The sequence below is a fragment of the Drosophila melanogaster genome, chromosome 3L (assembly GCF_000001215.4).
Source record: "Drosophila melanogaster chromosome 3L".
NCBI classification, from domain to species: domain Eukaryota; kingdom Metazoa; phylum Arthropoda; class Insecta; order Diptera; family Drosophilidae; genus Drosophila; species Drosophila melanogaster.
Genome location: NT_037436.4, coordinates 16,501,103 through 16,525,633, shown reverse-complemented (window position 1 = coordinate 16,525,633; position 24,531 = coordinate 16,501,103). Strand labels below are relative to the sequence as shown.

Here is a 24,531-nt window from a genome sequence, read left to right as displayed (position 1 = left end):
GGCTTTTCTTGAAATGCCGTTAGCATTCCAAATAAGAATCTTTAGTGGATTCATAGGGAGGCTGAGACGTTGTTAAAGAGCTGGGGGTTAAGTTCACTCCCAGCCCATTCTTTTAACATATTCGCTAGTTCAAGAACCATTTTTTCAAGCTTTTCCAGTCGTTGATTGGTTTGGCTTTTATACTGTAGTTGTTCTTGCTGCTGCTGTTGCAACCACATAAGAAACTGTTGGTGTTGTTGTTGTTGGATCTGCTGTTGCCATTCCAGAAACTGTTGTTGTTGCTGTTGTAAGAATACTTGCACATCAGATGAGTTATTCTGCTGTGTATTCGATCGGTGTTGCTGCAGTATTTGTTTCGTTTGTGGGTTGTTTAAGCGTTGACGCTGGGCTGGTCCGTCCTTGGAGGGCGCTATTTTTGGGTATCCTTTTACTACTGTAGCATAGGATACTGCTCTGTTTCCACCAGTGCCTATAGATGGTTGGCTTTGGGCAAAATTAAGCTGTGGTTGTGTCGATAACTGCTGTACTGTTGATTGGGTGTTGTTCTTGCGGTAATTGGGCTGCAAGGCAGGAAGCTCTTGCCGGTCTCTAGGAGAGTGATGATGGGTGTTCTTATTTAACCTGTTTCCATTTCTTGCAGGCCCCATAGATCTGCGAAGAAGCTCCTGATACTTTAGGCAACCTTTGAAGCTAGCCGTATGATTTTCAGAGCAATGGTAACATGTGGGCAGTGCGTCTATCGGTCGGGTGCATTGCATGGTTTGGTGATTTTCGCCACATCTGGCACAATTTGGGTGTCTGCGGCAGTATTTAGCTGTATGGCCGTACTCCTGACAACGACGACATTGCGCAATTTCAGAAGACTTTCTCATCCTTTCAATCCGTATTTTCTGTCGGCAAAGGGTCTTGACATGGTAAATTTCATTAATTTTTGCACAGGGCTTTATATTAATGAAAAAGATGTTTAGTTTTTCGTCCTTATTAGTCCTAGAACTAGGGTTGTGAATGTGGAGCACTTCGTAGCCTAAACATTTCAGATCGGCGGTTATGTCTTTGTTTGATGTACTGTGATGTAAGTCCCTTACTACAATTCTGTGTGGCTTATCTGTCAGCATTTGGTAAGTGTGAAACTGAATACCAATGTCATCCATATGGCTCACTATTTTTCTGTAAGTGTCGCTGTCTTTTGGAAATATTCTGACCGTTTCCCCTTGATTAGCTTTAACGACAACGTTATCTAAGCTTGTCTTTTCTTTTATAAGCTCAAACAGATCATTCAAGTTTCTGATATTTACAACAATTTGTGGTGGTTTTTTGTGATCATTAAGTTGATTGGCTGTATTGTGTGTTTCCTGCAAGTTTCGACCAGTATTGGAACCATCGAGTTGAGAATCATCCATATGGGCACTGTCAATATCAGCACCCTCTATCATCATGCCTTCCACGCTTTCTTCGTTAGTAGAAATATCCGTGTCCAGAATGGCAAACCTATTATTAGAGCTTATCTTCAGGCTAGTCGTAGGGGGCGAGTGTAAAACTTGGCTGCTACTCCCTCTTTTCGGGTTGGAGATGGGGGACAAGGGCTTTCCATTTTTCCTTTTACCCGCTCTCTGATTTTGGTCATTTAATAACCTTCTGGCAGCATCGCTGAGATTATCTTCTACGATTCCGGAGTTTATCAATGTGGAACTTTCCTGGTGAGTGGATCTTGTTCCAAGGCACGGGCTGCTTATTGCGGCATTTGCCATTGTATATATGGTGCTGTTATTGGCACTAGTAAATGTCACCGTTGTTGTGGTGACGCTACTGCTTTGAGTTACGCTGCTTGTAAAGCGTTGAATTGCTGATCGGCACTCGTTTCTAATCTCGTGAGGTAATTTGCCAGCTATTGAGAACATTGTTCTATGGTTACTCTGCTTATTTAAAAGCTGGGTGTCATCAGAATTGTTCTCATCCATTGTCTTAATAATAATTCTTAATATTTACAAAATAGCTTGCTTAACTGACCACAAAACAGATCAAATACGGATCAGTTTTGCTGATAAGCATAGATTTTATTGCCCCCTTCAGCGGCTTTGCGCGGGGTGAGGGGAATAAGTTGCCCGAAGGGCAGGTATCGTAGCTACACCGCACTTCGATTAACGCTTTTTGTTGTTGGCCAAATGCCGACACCGCACGAAGCAGCGCCCGAATGTACTGGTGAGTGCTATTTTAAGCACCCAAGAAATTGCAACAATAAAGCAAAATAGATCACTTTTGCATACGCGCGACACAACCGATCTCTATGAATGCAGATTTGCGACTCGGCAAAACGTTTAGTTCAATTGTTTGCGGACCGCACAAAAAAAAAAAAAAAAAAATCATAGCATACTTTCAGAGGCCGAATGAATTTTTAATGCGATGAAAGGAATGCGAGCGTATTTGCGAGTGTTTATTATTATTAGACCATGAATACATATATAAATGAATAAATGTTGGCAAATTATGGCAATAATTTCTGCATTTATAAGTTTGTTTTTTGCTATAATACTATTTTGTTACACATATACCACTCTTTAATATTTAATTTTAACACAAATATTTCCAATTAAAACGGACTTTTCAGTTTTTTGCTTTATTTATACAATAATTCGCACTTATTTGAATTTAATTGAAATCTCTAAATGAGATTCCATAGCTGTCAGCTATAATAATTTTATTATTTCTCCATGCTGTGCCCCCAGGCTGGAATCACGCGGTGCAACATTGACGAATCCATGGACTCCACCAACTCCAGCTCCACCTGCCACAGCCCCATGATCTACCAACGTGACGAGACGCAGCTGCTGCAGCCAGGTAAGATGAATGGTGGAATGTGGGAAAATCTTGGGTAATAGGAAGGCGTTTACCCCACGTAACGAGAGCCACTGAGGGTCAATAAAAATACCAGCATGCACACATGCCCCCCCCCCATTTGTTGGGGTGGCGGAAGGGTGGGGGTAGGAGGCGCCACACATTTTTCCCCTGGCCACAGCGCTCAAAATGTCACGAGTTGATTGTCATTGTCATATTGAATTTGACGAGGCTATTTCGCAGTCTCGTCTTTTTCTTTTTTCACTCTCGTTTCTCGTTCTCGTCTCACGTTTCCTCGACATTGGCATTTCACTCACATATCGCCTTTTTTTCCCCCCTTCAAGGTTGCCTTGGATGCTAGGCATCCATATCACTAGCCTCCATCCACCCACCACCACTCAGATTTATTTTAGTTTGTATTTCCTGGGAAAGAAACCAAGCCAGCCTTTGGTTTGCCTTGGCTTCTATAGAAATCTGTATGTGGCTGGCTGTTTAGAAATCTATGGAAATTTACATAATCACGTTTGGCATTTATTTATTGATGCATATAAAAACATACTCCTACATCGCATTCATGCCTTTCCCGCCTTGTTGTGGTTACGTTTTTATAACTTGTTTTTTTTTCATTGTGGTCAGAACGCGGGACAGTTGAATGATTTTAATATGCCGATTTGGCTGACGTTCTCCGCTTTACAATAAAATATTTTATGGCATTGTGTGCTGCATTCGAAATCAAGGCTTCCATTCTTAGAAGGGAAAATGTGAGGAGCAGAGACGTTGATGTGCCCACTCACACAATGGCTGGCAAATCGAAAATGTGTATAACACGTTAAGCGAATGAATTGTACTCGAATTGTCACAATAACCCAAGGATTAGGTTTCTGTGGGTGTGGTTGTGGATCTGACTGCCTTCGGTGGTTTTCGTCCCTCCCACAAATAAAATATATATGAAATATGGTCATAAAATGGAATCACCAAGTAGTGCAAATGAAGTGGGTTTTTGGGCACATGAGAAATATAATTGTTAAATTGAGCTTTAAATCTTAGATACAATATGTAAATTATTTCACACCATTTTGAATGCATAGCATATGTAGACCACAAATTGCAGTTAATTATTTGAACAAAAAGCCAATAGTTTAAAAGGTCAGGCTTAGCAAGCTGATTTATTCATGTTTTTAATTAAGTATTTTATTTGTTTATTTTTTTGTTTGTTTACAAAGAGTCTATTTAATTTGCTCATAAAAGAAACATTTTGAACGAGTTAGTTTATTTGATAACTTTTTAATTAGTCTGCCAGTTTAAATGTCTATAATGAATTTATTACATTAGGTTTTTATTTATACATATATCTTTGGCAGTCAAGTGTTTAACAAAACCAGTTCATTGAACAATATTGTTGCATTTACTGGCCCATTCAGTCGAACTACTCACAATCAAAACTCTCTGGCGAATACAAAACTACAAAACTATCCAATTTCATGCTGTGCCAGATTTATAACTACAATTTGCATAATTCTAATCTCTGGCCATGCGTTTTCCCATTTGTTAGGTAACTCGAATGTGAAAATGCAACAGCTGTAATTGAACTTGCAAATTCAGACTGCAATTTGCAGACATTTTGTCGGGCTAATTGCAGCTACATTTCAGTTAAACCTCAAGTTTGGTTAACTTTTTGGCTTGGGCACTAATTAATTTGGCCTCTGTGAGTGAGAGGCAGTAGATCCTTACCTCAATGGAACACATGTACAATGTACCTTGTTTTGCAGGCGATGCCAGCAATCTGGAGGCCAACAATCCGATGTCGAGCGGCGGAGGAGGCGGAACTGCCAATGGCCCTGTTAGCCCTAGCATTTCGTTCTGGTTCCGTTTGAACCGCATCATCCTGCGCCTCTGCTCCACCCATCAGTTCAAGAATCTCCAGGTAAGCTACTTACGCTCCCAGCTTTCCGTGAAATCCTTTGGCAAACAAGTTCAAAGTTACCCTCAACGGCCATCGTTCTTGGGCCAACTTTGTTGTTCACTTTGCTACTTAGCGTGTTCAACGTTTTTTTCTCGCAACAACAGCAATTCAATTTCAAAAATTGGTGATGTATCCTTAAAGACTGAGAAATTAAATTTTGTTGCCTAGAATATTGTGCCCTCTTTGTTGTATCTCTATTAAATATGCTATTAAATCATTATATGTTACAAGAAATGTTCGGTTTTTTTTTTTTTTAAGACCTTTCTCTAAGTGTGTTCATTTCCCATTTTCAATCAGGTGGAAATGCTGTATCAGCGGTATTTTCTGCGTATGAATCAGAGCAACACGACGCACATTTTGGCCCTGCTTTTGGCCCTCATTTTGGCCCTGTCCTGCACGCTTTTGGTCTTCACCACGCTGCAGCTGCGGCGCAGCACGTCGCTGCTGCTGGAAATCAGCGAAATCGGACTGGACGCAAATGCCACCGTGGGCAACTTGACGACCGCCACAATGAAGCCTCCAACGCTGGCATCATCGGATCAAATGACCCGGGGCAGCTCCATCCCGCTCCTGGCGCTCGCATCCAATGGCAGCTGGGCGGGCAATGGGGCGGTTGGCGGTGAACTGAAATCCGCCCATAACCACAACATCGCCGATTTTGAAGCGGACCATAATGGGCAGCTGGTTTGGCGTCGTCAGAAGCGCAAACATTATCGACGCCTCCACAAACACCGATACAAACACAAGTCACACCAACAGCATCGCACCAGGTGAGCAGATATGCCAACTATTTATGGTATAAAGTAGCTAATATTCGAACAAAATAGATATATAATCTTATTGTGTATAAGATACATGCCTATGGAATCATACTATATATTTATATATAAACTCTAGTTTCATATTCATCAATCAAACAATAGGTGTATTTAAAATAGTTTTATATATTGTACTTATATTATCATGTAGAATTTATAAAATTATATAGTCATCTAAATAGGTGTTTACATCTAGGACATTTTCTTTTAACATTTTTACTATACTTATTTCAAGATATATATGTACGTCCTTTAGCTACAAAATAGCAATCTTTCCACCATCACAGATGAAATTCGAGAGTGTAATATAGATGAAAGTGAAGAAGAGGCAAGTTTTGACAGGTCACCCGGTCGACAATGTGCTTTTCCCGAAAGGCGATTCATATTTTGCACAGCTCGCATTTGAGGTTTTCCTTCAGATGGCCTCCTCAAATTCAATGAAAATTCAACTTGGGCTGTCCGAAAAGAGCTGAGCCCATAAAAGTGTGTCCAAAGTAGGCTCAAATTGAATTTAAAGCAGGCTGGAGGACTGAAACAAGTTAAGCTCCAAGAAAAGTAATTTTAGCCGAGTGAGAGGCCAAAATTGATCGAAGGAAATCCATGACGAGGCTTTAATCGAGTGCGGAAAATTGAGACAAAGTTTAATTTAAAGTCATATTGAAATCAAATTTGTGGGTAACTCGAAGAAGGAAGGAACATCTAGACAATGTCAGACAATAGATTTTATATATCTTTAACTCAAATAAAAACAGTTGAGATAAATTACTTCGAATCCATGACAATGTCTTAACTGCAGTCCTTCAATATTGCTGAAGCTAAAGACACTCTGAATGTCAATTATTTTAATTGTTCAAAAGGCAATTAAAAAGCGTTCTCAATAATTATCCATTCACCTTAACGACTGGTTTACAAAAAAATAAGTTGGTCAAAAATCTTATTGAGCGCGAGAGAATTTAAGTCTTTAAGATAAAATCAAACTATTATTCAAATTAAAACGATACATTACAAGAATAACCGAACTACAAGAATAAACGAATTTCTGTGCTCAACAAGTTGTCCGAATATAACAAAAATATTCATTTTATGTTTTTGACCACCTATTGCATTTATGTTTTCCCACAAATATTTGTCAACGAAATCATATCCATACAGTCTGGTGCGAGTCACAAGATATCAGCGGATAAAGAAATAACTCTTGCAATAACACACACACACAAGGCAATTCCTAAATCAATAGCTTGTGTGTTAACTGACTGCTGGTCGAATTCATTTTCCCTGCCAATTCCATTTACATTTAGATTTATTTTGCCACAAATATTTATGCTGGCCATAAATGCCAGCAAGACGGATAGTTGGCCAAACACAAAGCAGACAGTTTCATCAATTGAGATGCGAGTGAAATGAAATTTGGGACTTTATTGCAGATACAGGATGCGAGAGAAGCGGAGCCTGCAGGACGCGGGGCTGGTCAAGGGTGGTGGGATCCAGACCCAGCTGATTGTTGACACTGCCACCGATGATGATGCCGATGTGTACACAGTTGCTTCTGATGATGATGATGACGTTGATGGCGGACGGAGTGCTGGCAGCAAGCACATTACGTATACGCCGCGTGTCCGCGACTACAATCAAATTTCACATGCGGAACGTGATGAAGTGTTAAATACATCGTCAAACGCTGGAGTTGCAACCGATAATTCGGACCCACCCCTGGGCTACGGCCAACTCATACCCCTGATCCTGATGCAGGTGGACGAGTCCGTGCTGGTCTTCCTCATTGTCATGCTAATCTGCGGGATTGTCTATGCCTGTGAGTTGATTCGCACCGCGTGACTTCTGACTTCGGGCACTAATCCCTTTGTGTTCGCCTACAGTCCTGCTGTGCATCCTCTCCAAGCCGGCCATGAACGAGATCTTCCTTGTGCTCGTGTCCTACGTCATTCTGGGCACCTTCCTGGCCATCGAAGTGGCCGTTAGCTATGCCATGCAACCCAGGTTGGTATATGAGTTTCATTATTAACAAGCCCAGTACAAAAATCAATATCCCTGGTTAGTTGGTTGCTTGAGCAAACTAATCGAATTATTCTATGTTTGATTTATATAAACTTCTACTTATAAAAGGGAATATATATCTGTTGGAAGTTTTTAGTTTTCATTTTGGAAATCGATTACCAGTTTCAGTTTGTCAGTAGAGTCCCATTATATTTTCCTCAGTGTACGGCAGCTGTTGCTTGGCTCGGGAAAATTAATCATTCACGGCTCGCTAATTGCGAGAACTTGGAATCATGCTGAGCAAACAACCGCACCTGTGCTCCTCCAGTATCCTAATCGCTCTTCTCGTGTCCGATTTCCTCCGGCAGCAAATCCTTCAACGGCAGCGCCTGCTGCATTGTGCTCATCTACATGACCTACACGATGCTGCCCCTTCGCCTGCGGGAGGCTCTGATCGGCGGAATCCTTCTGAGCGTCGTCCATCTGTACACCTGCCTGAGGCTCAACGCGATGCAGGATGAGGCGGTCGAGATGATCCACTGGGAGGAGGTGAGTGCGAGTGGGGGACACATGTGCTGAATTGCTGGCTGCTTGAATGATATCCAATTTAATTGCTAGTCTAATTACGCAGCATGTGGGATTGCAGGAAATTGGCTAAATGAAGGCGGCTCATTAGGATATAGCATAATACAACTTATTTCGAATGAAAGAAAACTTAAGAAATGAGGAAATTAATGATATTTTAATACAATTCGATTTACTTAAGAAGATATTTTTATTACGCTTTTAGTTGAAAAGAAAACATTGCTTTGGGCTGTCATATGACTTAATACGATTTTATTGTTTATGTATCAAATGGAGCGTGTAGAGTCATCTATCAACAGGTTTGGCACTTTCACTGAGCCGCAAATGCAAATTGATTTAGCGAATAATAAAATTGAAATACTGCGCAATAAAGGGGGTGGAATAGGGGGAGGACATCTAGCTTTAATTGGCCATCTTTACGGAACGTGGAGCGGGTAAATCAGGGTGGAAAACAGCAGCTAAGAGTGGCACGTGTCCAAGGGCCTGGGAGTAAACATGAACGGAATGAAATTAAATTGCCGTCAAATTGAATGAAATCGAGAATGTGGAGGGTGCTCCACCGCCTCGCAGCCGCCTAAGTGTTGTTTTCCTCGTATTTATGGCTCGTAATGTCATTAATGCCCCAATCTCCCCCGCCCGCAGCTCCTCTGCACTTTGGTGGCCCTACTCCTGGCCAATCTCACTGGCGTCTACACCCACTGGCCAAAGGAGAAGGCCCAGCGAAAGGCGTTCATCGAGACGAGGCAGTGCATCGAGGCCAGGCTGAGGACGCAGCGCGAAAACCAACAGCAGGTGAGTGGTACTCAAAGGGTAGAAATCTCTGCAGGTTATTGAAAGTATAAATTCATTATTATACGTTTTAAAGTCGCCTTGAGTGTTATTTGTATTTATCATCTGGTACTTTTTAACTAAATTCTTAGTAAGTATACCTTTAATATTAAGCTGGTTAACTTAGGATGCCAAACAATTGTGAACGAAGAGAAATCTGCAGGTGTTTTATTGGTGTGTGGGCGTGAAACATGAAAAGGCCAAACCGAAAGGTGAAATAATGAACTCTGGGCAAATTTCGCACAAATTGTTTGCATCAAACGAAATGTTGACTGTGCAGCAGCGGGACACCGATTCATCCCATGCTCTTTTGTAATAACCCACTCCTCCTCCTTCACATTTCGGTGGTCTTTTATCTTGAGCATAACAAACGAAATGGTGCTCCATGTAGAGAAGTTCCGCAGTGTACATATGCCTTTGGATGCCGCCTTTCAATGAAGAACTGAACAACACTTTAAAAATCTCCATTTAACTTTAAGTCCTCGGAATATCCTTCTGTTTTTTTAAATATTATAAATAATTTTATAAATGCACACCATTTATGGAGAATAATTTATGTCGATCGCGAACGAGCCTTTGAATTGGATTTTGGTAGGGTGTAATGGATGTGGTATTAAACCAGATCCGTTTGTTGCAGGAACGCTTGTTGCTGTCGGTGCTGCCGCGTCATGTGGCCATGGAGATGAAGGACGATATTGCGGGCCAGCCACGTGACACCCAGTTCCATAAGATATACATCCAACGGCACGAGAATGTCAGGTGAGTGGACGGTAGGGGTGGGGAAGTGGAATATATTTGCATGCAAAGTCAATAAATTGTTCGGCTGAGAGTCTCTGAATGTCTGAATGTCTGAGCGTGTAACGCGCGCAATGAATTTGTATGCAAAGCCAAAAAGGAGCTAAAGCCAAGTGCACAGTGCCACGCACACAGATGCAAAGCACACGCAGCCACACAAACGATACACATGCACACACACACACACATACAGCAGTCAACCAAGCATAATAAAGAATACTTTGAGGCGCACCTGTTTGAGCCAGAAATGTACTCTGTCTGTCGCCTTTTCTCCGCTTCCCTTTAGAATGGGTTGCTGGGATTTCTGTTCAAAGTTGTCAGGGGTGAAATGTGAAAAGCTGCTGCTGGGAAGCTAAAGAAAGGATACCTAGAACATATCAGCTCTATGGAATTCTAAATGAAAGTTCCTGTTTTCACAATTTTCACGAAAAATTACTGGAAGTGCATAGTTCAGAAATTTAAAGCTGTTTTGTCGATGTGCGTTAAAATATTTTTTCAAAAACTTTAAGTAAATAAAATGACGTAATGTTGGCAATAACTACAAGTAAGAAAATTAAGAAAAAAAAAGTTATTCCCTGCAAAATAAAGAGCATTACCCTTTTAACTTTCGCCTCGACCTGCCATTGTTACTTGGCCTTATGTTTACCCTCCCAAACTTTTCCCAGCCCATTTTGTATTAAATTACGCGCTGAGCCGACTAAGCCCTTCTCAGTTACGAGTCGTAAAATCAGCAGAATGAAGAAACAGAACAAGTGGCTGTGCTAACGTGGCTCTGTCAACACATGGCCATGTTGCATAGGCCGAGCGTAATGTGCAAAGGATTTAACATTGTTAGATTTCGGGGAATAAATAACCGACACATAATTCAGCCTTAAATAAAGGGGAAATAATTCCCCCAAAGGTGGAAGCTAACTGCGTTATAAAGGGAATTGAAATAGGCAGGGGGAAATACATATATGCAAATTTCCTTTGCCTTAAGAAGTTGAGACTTCTATGGAAACCTTTATGGTATTAGTACACATAATATAATGAGACAAACATAAAGTTGGTTCTTAGATAGAAAGCTGGCATTACCGAAATCAATGCGGCTTTAAAATTACTTACAGAAATTAATTAATTACAGCAATATGTTTTAAGTGCGATAGATCGAAAGGGTCTTTTTTAAATGCGATATTTTAAGTCTCACCTTTAAAATTATATCTAAGATTTCGTTTTAAATAGGGTAAGAAAAACCAAAAAAAAAACCTCTGGTTGTGGCCAAAATTGCTGCTTTGCTACGATCCGAAAATCGAAAAACTATCCGTGTGGCTTTTTGTTTTTCTTGGTTGGTCCTGCAGCTTACAATTCCCCTATTCCTCTTCCCTTTTCCAGCATCCTTTTTGCGGACATCTGCGGTTTCACCAGCCTCTCGGATCAGTGCACCGCCGAGGAATTGGTGCGTCTGCTGAACGAGCTCTTTGCCCGGTGAGTATTCGGATTCAGATCCGGACTCGGATGCGAACTGGATGTTGCTGGGGCGGCCAGAAGTTGTGGTCATAATTAATGGCAAACAACTCATGCACTTGCCAAAAAAAGTGGGATGCTAATGGTCATTGAAAACGTTTATGGTAGATACATAATAACTGAAAATATTACATTCAAAACTAACTGACATTCACATTGACAAGTACTGAAACATGAAAAAAACTATATAACGGGTAGCATACATTTTTTGCAAGTGTAAGTAAGAAAAGTAAGCTCGTTAAATTCTTAAATTTTTTTTTTCACAGTGCACGTCTATCTGCCTGAGTCCTTTTCTTATTCATGAAATCGAAACCCAGACAGAGCCTGTGGCTGTATTAATTGCTCCAAGTGAACGAAGAGAAAACTGACCTTGGGGCAAACAAATAAACCTGCTGACCTCTTTGTAACCGAGCTTAGGCACCAGTAACAAGTTGGTTTAATGGTCGAGGAAAAGATATAATTTAAGAAGTTAGGAAAGGGGTATGAAGATGGGATATATATATTATTCGGTTATTCTCGTTGACCTCTTAATAATATTAGTTTACAGGAGACTCTTTAATGACCATGGTGGCAAAAGTAAATTTGTAGTGAGCCTTCGGAGGAAATTTAATCAAATTATTTAGCCTTTAATTAATTTAAAGTTTATGATACCCTGAAACAAAAGCTTGGCTATTCAGTGGATGAGGATATTCTTTTTTCATTTCTTTTGTGTCAGAAAAAGCTGAGATGAGGTGATGGCCATTGCTTATTGTGTATAGACTTACAGCTCTTGTGGCGATTTTCCTGTCCATTTTCCAACTTCTCCGTTTCCATTTTCCACTACCACTACCATTGCAGCTTTGATCGATTGGCTGCGGAGCATCATTGTCTGCGCATTAAGCTGCTGGGCGATTGCTACTACTGCGTCTCCGGACTCCCGGAACCCCGTCCGGATCACGCCCATTGTGCCGTCGAAATGGGACTCGATATGATTGACGCCATCGCGTGAGTATTCGTGTCAGCAAACAGAAACACAAAGGAAACTGCTGTTTTGTGGCTTTGTTGTGGCTGCACCGCGGGAAAATCGAGAAAGGAGTTCCTTTCCTCGCATTCCTTTGCTTCTTTTAGACATTCTCACTTTGCCATACTTTGTAGACCTATGTAAAATCGGTGCTTATATACAAAATAAAACAATGCAAATTGGTTTTTTTGCAGACTGGTTCGCGAAGTGATGGCCGTGAACGTGAACATGCGAGTGGGCATCCATACGGGCCGTGTGCACTGCGGCGTTTTGGGCCTGGTCAAATGGCAGTTCGACGTTTGGTCCAATGACGTCACGCTGGCCAATCACATGGAGAGTGGCGGAATTCCCGGGTGAGTGCTATTTAATCATCTAGCTGAGATTAATCGATCTGGCGTCTTTGGACGTCATATGTTGACACTTCAGAAGTATCCATTGTCTTGGTCGTTTTTGTGGTCAATTCAATTCATTTTGCTGCCATTTCCCACGGCAAATTCAATTTCATTCTGCCGGCAAATCCAATTGAATCCATTGAAAAGCCCGTTTCGCCCAGTTGGAGTCACTTCCTGCGACAGCTGTGAATAATGACTAGTGAGTGTGTGTGTGAATATCTCCTACATTCCCGAAAACTCTGGCCAATAAAAGCAGTGGCGCGCACAATTAAAGCCAACTTGTTGTGGCCGACCAGAAGTTGTATTGTGTGAAGCACCTCCCATAAAGACACTCGAAAGTTCAAAAGTGTCGCCGCTCTGCGGTTGTCCTTCGTCCTCCCGAGTCCTTCGACTCGAGGGTGCGCCTCTCCATTGTGGTCTTAATCGTTGTAATTGCCCTACACACACACACACATACACACACACAGTATTTTGCATGCGACTTGTGGTTAACTGAGGGCGTCAAGTTATTGGTAACTTACGAGTGCTTGCAGGACCCGGCACCCACACACCCTCTCACCCAGATGGCCCGCCCAATCGATTATGGCCCACCAAGTAAGGGCCATACCCACACCACCCACACCACCCACTCCGCCCCACCACTGATAAGTGCCCCACAACAATATTTTGTTGCTGTTGATTCAGCTGCACTCACTTCAACACTTGAGCAATTTGTTTCTGCTCGAATACCCCGGCATCAAAAGTTCGTGCTGACAAAGGTATATAAGGATGCTCCAAATCATACAGGATCAGATTGGAAAATATCAAACTGTATTGAAGATCACTAGACCTAACTAATGTAATGTTAACAATTACTTGTCTGATATTTTGGTAAATTCTAACAATAAACCATTGAAAACATATACAGAATATGAGAGGTATGCATTATTCTGTGAGCTAAGTTAGGAGGTAACCTTCAACATAATTCTGGATACTTTGCAACCTTTTAACTTGTTCTAAAGCCAGTTGAAATGTGCCAAAATACTATAATAGATAGCAAAGGATCGAAGTACTTGTTTAGTACTTCCACAGTTTCGAGCTCATTCCTTGCACACTTGCCTTCTGTGTTGATTTTTTTTTGTGAATATTCACGCTGCGACTTTGGGTGGAAGTTTAAGTTACTGTTGAGTTTATTTGGGTCAGCCGGGCGACGGCAGCTCGTTTGTTAGCCCTGTCCCGGGTGAAATTAAAAGCAAATAGCTGCAGTGGGTGTTGGCCAAAGTGGAAGTGTAAGCCATCGCCTACGTCTCCGTGGGCTGCCCGATAAGCTGCAATTTTAGCCGAGAGTTGAGTTGAGACGGCGTGGCATGTAAAAAGTTCGTTAGCAGCAGAAGGAAGTGAAGGAATGCCCCGGGGAATGTGGACTACAGCAATCCATAACAAAGCGTCGTGTAATTATCAATAGAATCAACAACGGGGCAGTAGTTCCACGGCAGCCAAAGGATCTCAAGAAGCCAGGGGCATCTGTTGCCGGATTCTCCTCGTCCGCCGCCCAGAAGAGCATTAAAAAACTATTTGGTAAACTCGGATAGACAATTGTTGCTTGGAATGTGGTTGTGGAAATGGTGCCATACATGTGCCATATATTGTTTGTGCTTCCTGCGGTTAACTGACCAACCACAAGAGGGAAAATAAAATGGATGAACCCCCTAAACTGATAGAGATTATCATTACAATGTGTCCTCTTGTTGCTTTCCTTCGACCTTTCCAGACGCGTTCACATTACGAAGGAGACCCTGAAGTGTCTGGATGGCGATTATGAAGTGGAGGTCGGCAAAGGCAACGAGCGCAACTCGTATCTCAAGGATCATCAGATAGAAACGTATCTAATTGTGCCAGGCGATATATATAGGCCAGTAAGTTAATGGTACTTAGCAGTAATCAGATATCTTGAATACAAGAGTGCACTCCTATTTTCAGCACAAAAAGTCCAGAAATCGATTGCAAGTCAATGGCAATATCTCCAAAGAGCTGCGTATGATGGGTCATGGTACGGCCCAAAAGCACACTTCAAAGTATGTTTTATTAAATACCTTATTAAATTGAAGTAAGTAATCTAATTGTATTTAACTGCAGATTTGGCTTCGGCGACAGTTCGGAGAGTGCCAAGGATCCCGAGGATGAGGTGAATGAGTATCTGATGCGGGCCATCGATGCCCGAAGCATCGATCATTTGAGGGCCGAGCACTGCCAGTCCTTGCTGCTCTGCTTCAAGGATAACGTTCTGGAGAGGAAGGTACCTTTCCAATTAATACACTCTTAAATAACCTTTAAATGCTCAGCATAAACAATAACAACGTTATTTGCGTGCCCTGGCTTATGTTATTCGTCGCTTAAATGAGAAACAAGAAGCAAATACCCATTTTTGCACCACTATTGTTCCGCTACACAGTAAACAAATATAGCTGCATAATGCATATCTAAGCCGTGCTTTTACCACTCTGTTTTTCAGTACGCCAGCGAACCAGATCGCATGTTGTGTGTTTACTTCTACTGCAGTCTGTTGGTTTTGCTCGGCACCAGCATAATGCGGCTGGTGGTCTTCCAGAGGTGAGTTGATGGCGATTGAAACTGGCACTGGGATTGGGACTGCGACTGCGACTGGGACTGGGAGAGGAAGTGGATGAGCTGGAAACCACCATTTCAGATGATGTTTTCGGGGCGTCCAAGCGAGGCGAGCCCCGAGCTGTTTTGCATCCACCACTGCGTATACATGTTGCCGAAAAAGTTGTTGGCCATTTAAATTGGCAAGCCCCTCCTCCTTCTCCTCCATTCCAGCTCCCTGCTGACTCTGGCCTTGTCCACTGGCGCTCTGTTGCTGCTCGGCTTCCTGGTATTTCTGGTGGCATGTCACAAAATCAACTTTCAGGTGAGAGCACACAAAAAGTGCGGGGAGATGTTGACGTTCTGCATTTTTCATTCGGCGGAATGCCAAACTTTTTAGCTGCCATCGGACATCAAACGCTTCTCATTGCGCATTCATAGCAATCGCAGGATATCCCAGTTGTTCGCCTTTGCGAGTGTCGCCCTGATTGTCCTTACCACCCTGCTGGCCATGGTGAGTGTGCATATATTATAATTGCCGTATGCATTAATTGCCCGGCCCCATAATATGCTATAAATATTTGAGTGAAGTTTAAAACAGACATGTCGGAATGTTGTAACATTTTGATTTCATTGAGAGCTACTCTGTGAAAAATTGAGTAGTTTGTTGCATTTAGTGCCGCTATTTTTTCATCGTGATATTCGGGACTCTTAAAGTACATTATTGCAGCTTTTAACCATCCATAATTTGCATTTTATTACTCAAACGAATGAATTGAATTTTATTAACGAGATAAATAAATAACCAAAACGTGTTAGTAATCAATATACGCTTATTCAAAACCATTTATTTATTTGACAATGTTGTATTTATTTTCCATATGCGTAATCAAATGCTGAAATTGTTGTCAAATAAATGTTGGCTTTTTATTTATGTCAGAAAAGTTAGTTCCGCTGCCGTGCACATGATATTTCTTTGACTTTAATGCGGCATACACTGCGTATGCGCAACAAACGCGCAAGTTGATTTTACAGTCGAGCTTTGCAGGTGATTTCCGTTGCGAGGAATGAAAAATGAATCTGAAACTTAACCTGAATGCCATTTTGCCTTTGTTTTCGGGCCAAATCAAGTTCTTATTTTCGCCCATCATTTGCTGTGCATTTGTGTGAGCTTAGAGAAAAAGTTTTGGACTAGAAATTCCCGAGTAAATTGCGGGCTTGTTTTGCAGAGGGCAACCTCTTGAAAGGAATACAAATAATTTACGTTTTGTAGTCCAAACAAAATCGGGGCTTGTTGCGTTCCTGTTTCGTTTGGGGCGCGTCAAAACAAAAGTTTTTCCATTAAAGTTCGTCAAGGCATCGAGGGGCAACGAACGAGTCCTGGCCCCAGGATACCGGGATCCTGGCTCATATGATGATGTAGTGGGAGGTGGCTTTATGGGCAACTTGTTACCTGCCCCCATGGCTTTTGTCTGCAGCAAGTCTCGGGCCACAAGTTCTTTGACATTTCGTTGTCACTTTTCCGTTTGTTTCGGGCCACGTTTAATGGCACTTTAAGAGGCGCATTCGTATTCATTTTGGGCCGGCCTAATGGCCAATCTCGCTGGCACAGGACTACGGGGCCAGGACAGGACCTGTTGGATGCTCGTTAAAATCTGCCCGCAGATCGTTAAGCTTGCCTAATGCGAAATTCATGGCCGGACAGCTAATTAGCCATGCTCTCCCTAGTTTCAGGAATCGGGCCGCCAAATGGAGCTGCTCCAGAGAAGGCGCTTCTGGCTGGATGTGAACGGTAGCATCAGCCTAAATGACACGGAGCTCAACACGAAGATGTATGACGCCGAGGAACCCGATTGTGATTTCTATCTGGCCTACAATGTGAGTGAGTGTGTACTGAGCAAGGATTATGGGCACAGGAAATATTTCCATTAGACTAAAAATTATCAAATATGAGAGCTGTCGAAAATCGAAAAATCACATACAAGTCATATTTCTATATAAGTTTTTATATATATAATATGACTTTTGCTTTAAACGTTTATTTGTTTTGCGTGCTACTAACTTCAGCCATTAAGTGTAAAGAATGAAGTTCCATGCGCCTTGAGAAAAAGTACATTTATCCCTAAGTTCGAGTCTTGACGTCAACATTTGTAGAGCACACACATGTACATGTGTGGCACTCGTGGCAGGAGTAAACAGCAATTGTTCCGTGTTTATTTGCTGTGTGGGTGGTTCATGAATATATAATTGCTTGATTCGCTTGCTCGTCGCCCACAGACCTTCCTGCTGCTCACGCTGCTCTCGATGATGAGCTGTGCCACCTACCAGGTCCTGCGGATCCTGCTCAAGCTGCTGCTGCTCCTCCTGGCCTCCGGCAGCTACATGGCATGCTCCTCCAACTTGTACTCGCGCAGCAGGGAAATGAGCCAAGAGCTGGCGTAAGTAGAACATCCAGCATCCTACATTCAACATCCAACATCCAACATTCCGCATTCAGCGAGGCAGCTGCGCTATCTCTGAATGAAAACGAATTATGGCGTAATGCAATTTCAGTTGGGTTCAGTTGGTCGAAGGGGGTCCAAGGGAGTCGAAGGGGGGCTGCAGAACTTGGCTGAGACGAGGGCACCAGCTGAATTGCATTTACGGCAGCCGCAAACTGCATTAAAATTGTATTTAGCACCAACTCTGAATCCGAATCCGAATCCCCGCATCCAGCTGGATTCATTTATCAAGTGCCGCAGTAACCGTTCTGCTTCTTGTTCTCGTCCTTGCCGCCGTATTACCCTTTAATGGACCGGAATAACTTGGTCATTGTCGCCACTTCGGGACAATTGCACCTTTTCTCGCCGCACTGTGCCATCCATCGGATTTACAGGAACGAGGAGGCCCTGCTGCGCTACATAATTGATTCCATCTTCCTTTTTGCATTTATGCTGGCCCTGATTTTCCACAGCCACCAGACGGAGGCCACTTACCGACTGGACTTCATCTGGAAGCTGCAAGCCACGGGTGAGACAAGTTTAATTATTCCCAGAGTGGAAAGTGCGCAGAGAAAATTAAGCCGACAAAAGGGTTCTAATGTCTCTATGTGCCCAACTTGAAAATGCAGTTTACAAAGTTGAAGCTGTCAAAGAGAACGTTCAAGTAAATAGTTTTTGAGTTCGTTTTTAGTTGCCTATCTATGAAGTTCGCATATTTCATAAACTCAATTTTTGTTTGCTTCATTAATGGTTATTTTATAAGATTTTTTTATTAAATTTTTTTATTATTTCTAAGCTACTATAAATTCTTTGCTTAAATATCACAATTTCTATAGTTTCATATTACATACGCCTGTGTAAATTTCAACTTCCAAGTTAAATATTAAGTATACGCATAGTACAATCAGCTAACCGAAATTAACAAACGAATTGGGCTAATTTTGTGTTAGCGCAAATAGAAACCCATCAAATTATGTTGCTGATTAAAATTCGGTAGTTGGAAAGTTGGTAGCCATTTTCCTTCATTCATGACGTCGCTTTTCCCGCTTTGACACACTGTCAGTGATTTGAAATGATTCCTCTGAGGAAATGCGACTGAGGGATTGGGAAAACTTTCAGCGCATAAGCCACTTCATTAGTATTAGTGCACAATTGCACTTTCACCCACACAGGCGAGCATTGAAAAACATTTTCCCTTTCCCGGCTTTTCCCTTTTTTCGGGCAATGGAAATGTTTTTTGAGTCCTGTGCTTTCTGTTCTGGCGCTTTTACTTTCCGCTTCGGTAAACTGATAAACTGATATTTCAATTTCACGCTTATGTTTTTTTTTCTGCCCTCCTTTTTCTGGGTTTCCGCCGCTGTTCTTCCTCTTCACAGAGGAAAAGGAGGATATGGAGCACCTGCAGGCTTATAACCGTAAACTGCTCGAAAACATTCTGCCTGTTCACGTTGCCGAGCATTTTCTGAGCCGCGAAAAGCACCTCGACGTAAGTATATAAATATGCCAGCAAATACCACTAAATACAGACATGGCTAAGTAAATGACACTAAATATTATCTCTAAATTGGGTGGTTATGACAGGAAAAAAATACAATGCATATCTGAAAAATACAAAAAAAATACAAATTACAAATCCTTGCTTTACAAGGATTTACAAGCTATAGCTTAAAAATGGAAAACAAAAAAAGCCAGGCGGACAATTAATTTTAAATATAACGTTTCGTAGATCTTAGTTTGTTATTGCAATATATAGGAAATCAATATAAGAAATCAATCTGAATAGTCACTTAGCTGGGCACCACTGTACGCACCGATTTTAGCCATATATGTACATGGGTAGTGGCCATATATTCATGAGCCATCCCGGCAAACTGTTCGGCATATTAAAAAACTTTGTGGCTGTGAAATCTGCTCCAAATGTTCACATGCAGAAGGAGCAGCGCTTGGAGTTGGGTGGTGGCAAAAGGTTCTAGATTTTGGGAAGCAAATTGTGATGTGACCACGTGTATGTGGCCGGAAAACATCTCACTGCACTTGCCCCAAGGTGGAAAATCGGTGGGTGGGTGGTTGCCTGGTGTTTGATTTCCTTGTACACTTGCGGAGGCGAGTGGGCGTGGCAGCCGCCCGCATTAAATGCAAATTCAACAAGCTTAGCAGCCGCATTTGATGGCCAACGAGCACCCACTTTGGCAGCGGGACAAAAGCCAATGAGCTCAACTTGAGCCTGGCAAGCACGAGCACAGTGAGAAAATGCCGCTGGTAAACTAAGATTTAAGCACATATTTAAAAAAAAAAAAAAATACTCTTCATAATAAATCTTAATGCATCATGAATTTTGTGACATTTTTATATCCTTGTGAAACATTACCTATATGCATATATTAAACCAGTAAGATAATAATGAAAACCCACATTTGAAAATGAAAGTTTTAAACTTTTATAGTTATGGGTAGATATACATACAAAACATTCATTTTCTTTTGCAAAGACCTATAAATTCTTGAAATGTACGGTTTCAAGCAGCGTAGACTTTGCATTGATTTTTCCAAACATCTGCCGTTTAGTGCACAGCCATAAACAGGTGCCAGTTCCACCAAGATTGTAATTGAATTTGCGATTGACTTTGTTGCAGGACCTGTACCACGAGCAATGCGACTCGGTGTGCATTCTGTTCGCCAGCATACCTAACTTCTCCGAGTTCTACGTGGAACTGGAGGGCAACAACGAGGGCGTGGAGTGCCTGCGTCTGCTCAACGAGATTATCGCCGACTTCGACGAGCTGCTCAGCGAGGAGCGCTTCCGGTAAGTCGCCCATCTAGCGCCAGCGTTTCCCCTTCCTCATTCTGGCCTAAACGGTATTAACCACTTTGCGTGCTGGTCCATTTCCGGCCACCATTGTCTACTCCTCTCTCCACCGGCAGATGCATCGAGAAAATCAAGAGCACGGGCGCCACTTACATGGCGGCATCCGGACTAACGGCGAACACCTGCGACCGGGTGAACTTCAGTCACGTGACCGCCATGGCCGACTACGCCCTCCAGCTGTTCGACAAGATCGAGGAGGTCAATATGCACTCCTTCAACAACTTTCGCATGCGAATAGGTGAGAACATTGAGCTTGAAAAGGTTTTTAAGTTACAGATAAAAGACATCACCATATTAATTTATTAGCAGCTTTCTGTTTTTGTGTCCCAATATTATTTCGTTTATTAAATTCAAAATATTAAGAAATAAGAATATAATAATAATAATATAGGGGGGAAACGAACTATTTGAAACCATAATTCTATGCCCAATTCAACATTTATATTATTTTCGATTTCCTAAGGCAGAGTTTTGTAATTTTAAAGTTTTTTTGTAACATTTTAAATAATTTTTCTAAGTATTTCTTGTCTTTCTTACGTGTGTGTTTGCAGGGATAAATATTGGTCCTGTGGTGGCTGGCGTTATTGGCGCCTGCAAGCCCCAATATGACATTTGGGGTAACGCCGTCAATGTGGCTTCGCGAATGGACTCCACAGGCTTGGTGGATCACATCCAGGTGAGTCTTAATGCAATCATCGCCTAATCGCGGGCACTCAGCTGGATAGAAGCTGCTCCATTTTTTGCTATCCAAAGTTCTCGTTTTTGGCAAAAGCTGGCGAAATGCTTGTCGCGAAACTTGTTGGGTTTGGGCTTAAGGGCGTTGCCACGCCCACCTAATCAATGGCCACCTGGGCTGACCACTTCAGTGGAAAAGTTTTAGTGTCACCGAAAACTTTTCCGACGCAGACAGATGACAAAAAAGGGCACAGCTATAGAGAGACAACCAAAAATAAAGATATTTTGGAATAAGGGTGAATTTAGATTTTGAATTTTTTTTAACATTTACAATTGAAATTGAATCATCAGTTGAATTACTATGACTTAAATTAATACATTTTTTTATATCAAATAACCTAACAATATTTTGGCACTTAGTTACTTATTGATCATGGTCCACCCTAATGTGATATTGATATGCGTGAGTTCAGCTTGAAATAAAAATTCGCACTTGATTTTATCTGCCGTGCTTCGATGCTGTCAATAAAACGAAGCAGTGGAGGCCCAAATTTGCAAGGAAAGTAAATTATTAAGAGAGCGACGCTCGGGGGGATTAGGTTTCGAACTGAAGGAGTATGGAGCAGGCGTGGCTGTGTAGTAGTGGAGCATGGGAGTCCTGGGTGTTATCATGAATTACGTGGCCACGGGTGAGCGGGTGAATAAATAAAAGCCGAGCCGTTGAACTTGTCAGACGGAATTTATGTTATCGCTTGTTCTCTCTTTCCGCCTCCTTCTTTTCACACCTGGCCAGGTGACACAGGAGATGCAGCAGATACTCGAGGGGCGTGGCTTCGAGCTCACCTGTCGCGGCAGCGTGGATGTGAAGGGCAAGGGCTCCATGATCACCTACTTTCTCAAGGGCAGGAGGCCCATAGATGCCAAAGAATTGGAGTTGGCCAAGACCGAGGTGGAGCCGCCAAAGACCTTGACCTTGGCCAAGGAGCCGGAGAAGTTGGACAGCGGAACAGCGACGGAGAAACAGCGGGAGCAGGTCAAGGAGCAGGGTTCCACGGAGCAGGAGGACGATTTGCTGCCCTCGCCCGACATTGATATGAACTCCAATATGCAGAACTTGACGGCGCAGCGGAGGAAGTCGCTCTGCCGGCAGCATAACATATCCTCATCCTTCGGCACAACGGTGAGTAGCTCCACGGGCATAACGCCCAGCATTTCGAACAGTTCCAGTGTGGTCACCATAGGCGCTCTGCCCGCCATTCTGCGAGGTGGTAATCCACTATCGAATGCGAATCCCAACGCCACCGACAGCTGTTCGGAGTGTGGAGGCGCAAGTAAGTCCTTGGCCACGCCCACTGCTCCGCCAAGGACACTGGTGGCGGATCTAAAGGATGAGATAGCCCGGGATGAGAAGATCGGATTGAAGGACTCCATTGAGAATTTGGAGATTCTGCTGAAGAACAACATCAGTCTTTCCGACCTGAGCAACAAGCAGCAACAGAATCTGCGCGGTGAAACGAGCAGCTCAACCACCACCACATTGAGAAAACGAGACACAATTGTGAGTTTCAATGTGACGGAGACGGTGACCACCACAGCAGCGCCCTTCACATCCTCCTCGGGATCATCGAACTCCTCCTCGCAGCAGAAGAAACGCCGCTCGGTGACCACCATTGCGGCTAGTTTCACCACCTCGACGACCACGCGACTGCTGTCCAACGAGAGCCAGAGCTCCACGCAGACGGCACCCGGAACGCTGGAGAGCGGTGGCTCCGTGCCCGGCCAATCCTCCACGGAGAACTCATCGCAGGACTGGCAGCCACGCACAGCCTCACTGGAACCCAACCGCAGTCCCATCAAGACCTCGCAATCGATGAGTCCCATTGGCCAGCTGACCACCGAGGTGTTTGTGCTGCCCAACAGCCGGAGCATGGTGCTCATCAGCAGCACGAACGGATCGGTTTCCGCACTGGCCACGGGTGGCGGAGGAGCGAGTAGTCCGAGGACAGGACTCCTGCAGGATGTGAGCACGTAAGCGACAAAGGGATGCACAGGCAGCCGTGTAAATATGTACAAATCCGAAGGCACTTCGCTGAGCCTTAGAGGTAGGACTATCGGTAAGGATAAGGATAGTGGTCAAGGTGAAGTTAACGGTTTGGGTTCAGATTGATTTGGCTTGGAGTCGAACTTCTTTAGCAGGACACTTTGCATATTAACAAAGCTGCTGAAATATCAAAACGATAATAAGAAAACCGTATAAATGCTGTCTAATTTGAATGAATTGAATTAAATATAATACAAAAACATTTTATTGCATATATAACTATATTTAAAAATAATTCTGTCTGTTCTTCCAATGGAAGGTTCCAATGAAAATTGCGTATAGAAAACCGATATAAAACTTTCTTTAAAATATAAGAAAATAATAGTTAAATAACCCGTAAAACTAAAATTAAATACAAAATGTTAATACCTAAATGTCATATCAGCATATTGAGAAAGCCTTTTTTTAAAAATATTAAATACCCATTGATGTGCAATAGCGCTTTTGTGGTTCTCGCTAGGGAAGTTCGACTGTACTCACAGCTTCTCCCCCATAACCCCCCCGTATGATCTCGCATTTATTGTAGCTTTACATGTTCCTCAGTTAGCGTTTCAGGGCACCAACAAACGTGAATTCCATATCACAACATATAAAACTAATGTACGAAAAGCAAAGTGTTGCACTCCAACTGGGTACCAAAGAGCATTGTTAGAACTGCTAGGCATTCGATAGGTTGTAAGTTTGGGGCAGAGTCCTTGCAAAGGAGTATAGGTATGTAGGTGTGTAAGGTTCCTATGTGTGTTTGCAGTAGAGTGTAAGTTCAAAGGGAATACGCGGGCAAAAGAAATCGAATTTAATGTTCATTGTCAAACGAATAATTAGTTATTACTTGATGTTGGATAATACAATAAATGGCGTTGTACTTCGTATATGAACATATAAATATATAATATATAATCTATGATTTCTGGTCAATTCTTCAATGTATTTTTCATTAATGAAATCCCATAACATGCAGTTCTAATTTTATGAAAAGGAAATATTTTTCCGTCTCAAATTGAATGTTTTATGACTCGATTGCATTCCCCAGCAAAATATTTTTACACCAAACTAAGGGACAGCATACATTACATACCATATGGATAAGAAATATGACATCGGTTTTTGACTCTGTTCATA

The 24,531-nt window shown here is 42.4% G+C and overlaps 1 protein-coding gene across 2 annotated transcripts in view, besides 1 other annotated feature; it reads left to right on the top strand.

Annotated features, from left to right (window-relative positions):
* Positions 1-2,298: part of a mobile genetic element that runs on past the window's edge.
* The window catches only part of CG43373 (uncharacterized protein), a 51,533-nt gene that overhangs the window by 17,737 nt on the left and 9,265 nt on the right, over positions 1-24,531 (top strand). The window contains exons 5-29 of one of the 2 annotated variants that reach the window (NM_001104152.4): positions 2,724-2,835; positions 4,602-4,756; positions 5,093-5,565; positions 7,038-7,423; positions 7,488-7,608; positions 7,974-8,154; positions 8,833-8,982; positions 9,656-9,777; positions 11,185-11,277; positions 12,154-12,300; positions 12,511-12,669; positions 14,459-14,603; positions 14,668-14,762; positions 14,824-14,983; positions 15,200-15,297; positions 15,526-15,616; positions 15,692-15,805; positions 17,020-17,169; positions 17,569-17,729; positions 18,167-18,300; positions 19,148-19,257; positions 20,404-20,573; positions 20,693-20,874; positions 21,188-21,312; positions 22,105-23,600. In NM_001104152.4, coding sequence (NP_001097622.2) covers positions 2,724-2,835; positions 4,602-4,756; positions 5,093-5,565; positions 7,038-7,423; positions 7,488-7,608; positions 7,974-8,154; positions 8,833-8,982; positions 9,656-9,777; positions 11,185-11,277; positions 12,154-12,300; positions 12,511-12,669; positions 14,459-14,603; positions 14,668-14,762; positions 14,824-14,983; positions 15,200-15,297; positions 15,526-15,616; positions 15,692-15,805; positions 17,020-17,169; positions 17,569-17,729; positions 18,167-18,300; positions 19,148-19,257; positions 20,404-20,573; positions 20,693-20,874; positions 21,188-21,312; positions 22,105-23,343 — 5,073 coding nt within the window. In that variant the 3' untranslated portion in view covers positions 23,344-23,600. Of the gene's footprint in view, positions 1-2,723; positions 2,836-4,601; positions 4,757-5,092; positions 5,566-7,037; positions 7,424-7,487; positions 7,609-7,973; positions 8,155-8,832; positions 8,983-9,655; positions 9,778-11,184; positions 11,278-12,153; positions 12,301-12,510; positions 12,670-14,458; positions 14,604-14,667; positions 14,763-14,823; positions 14,984-15,199; positions 15,298-15,525; positions 15,617-15,691; positions 15,806-17,019; positions 17,170-17,568; positions 17,730-17,788; positions 18,301-19,147; positions 19,258-20,403; positions 20,574-20,692; positions 20,875-21,187; positions 21,313-22,104; positions 23,601-24,531 lie in introns of those variants that run through there. The other variant, NM_168670.4, reaches the window with a different exon arrangement.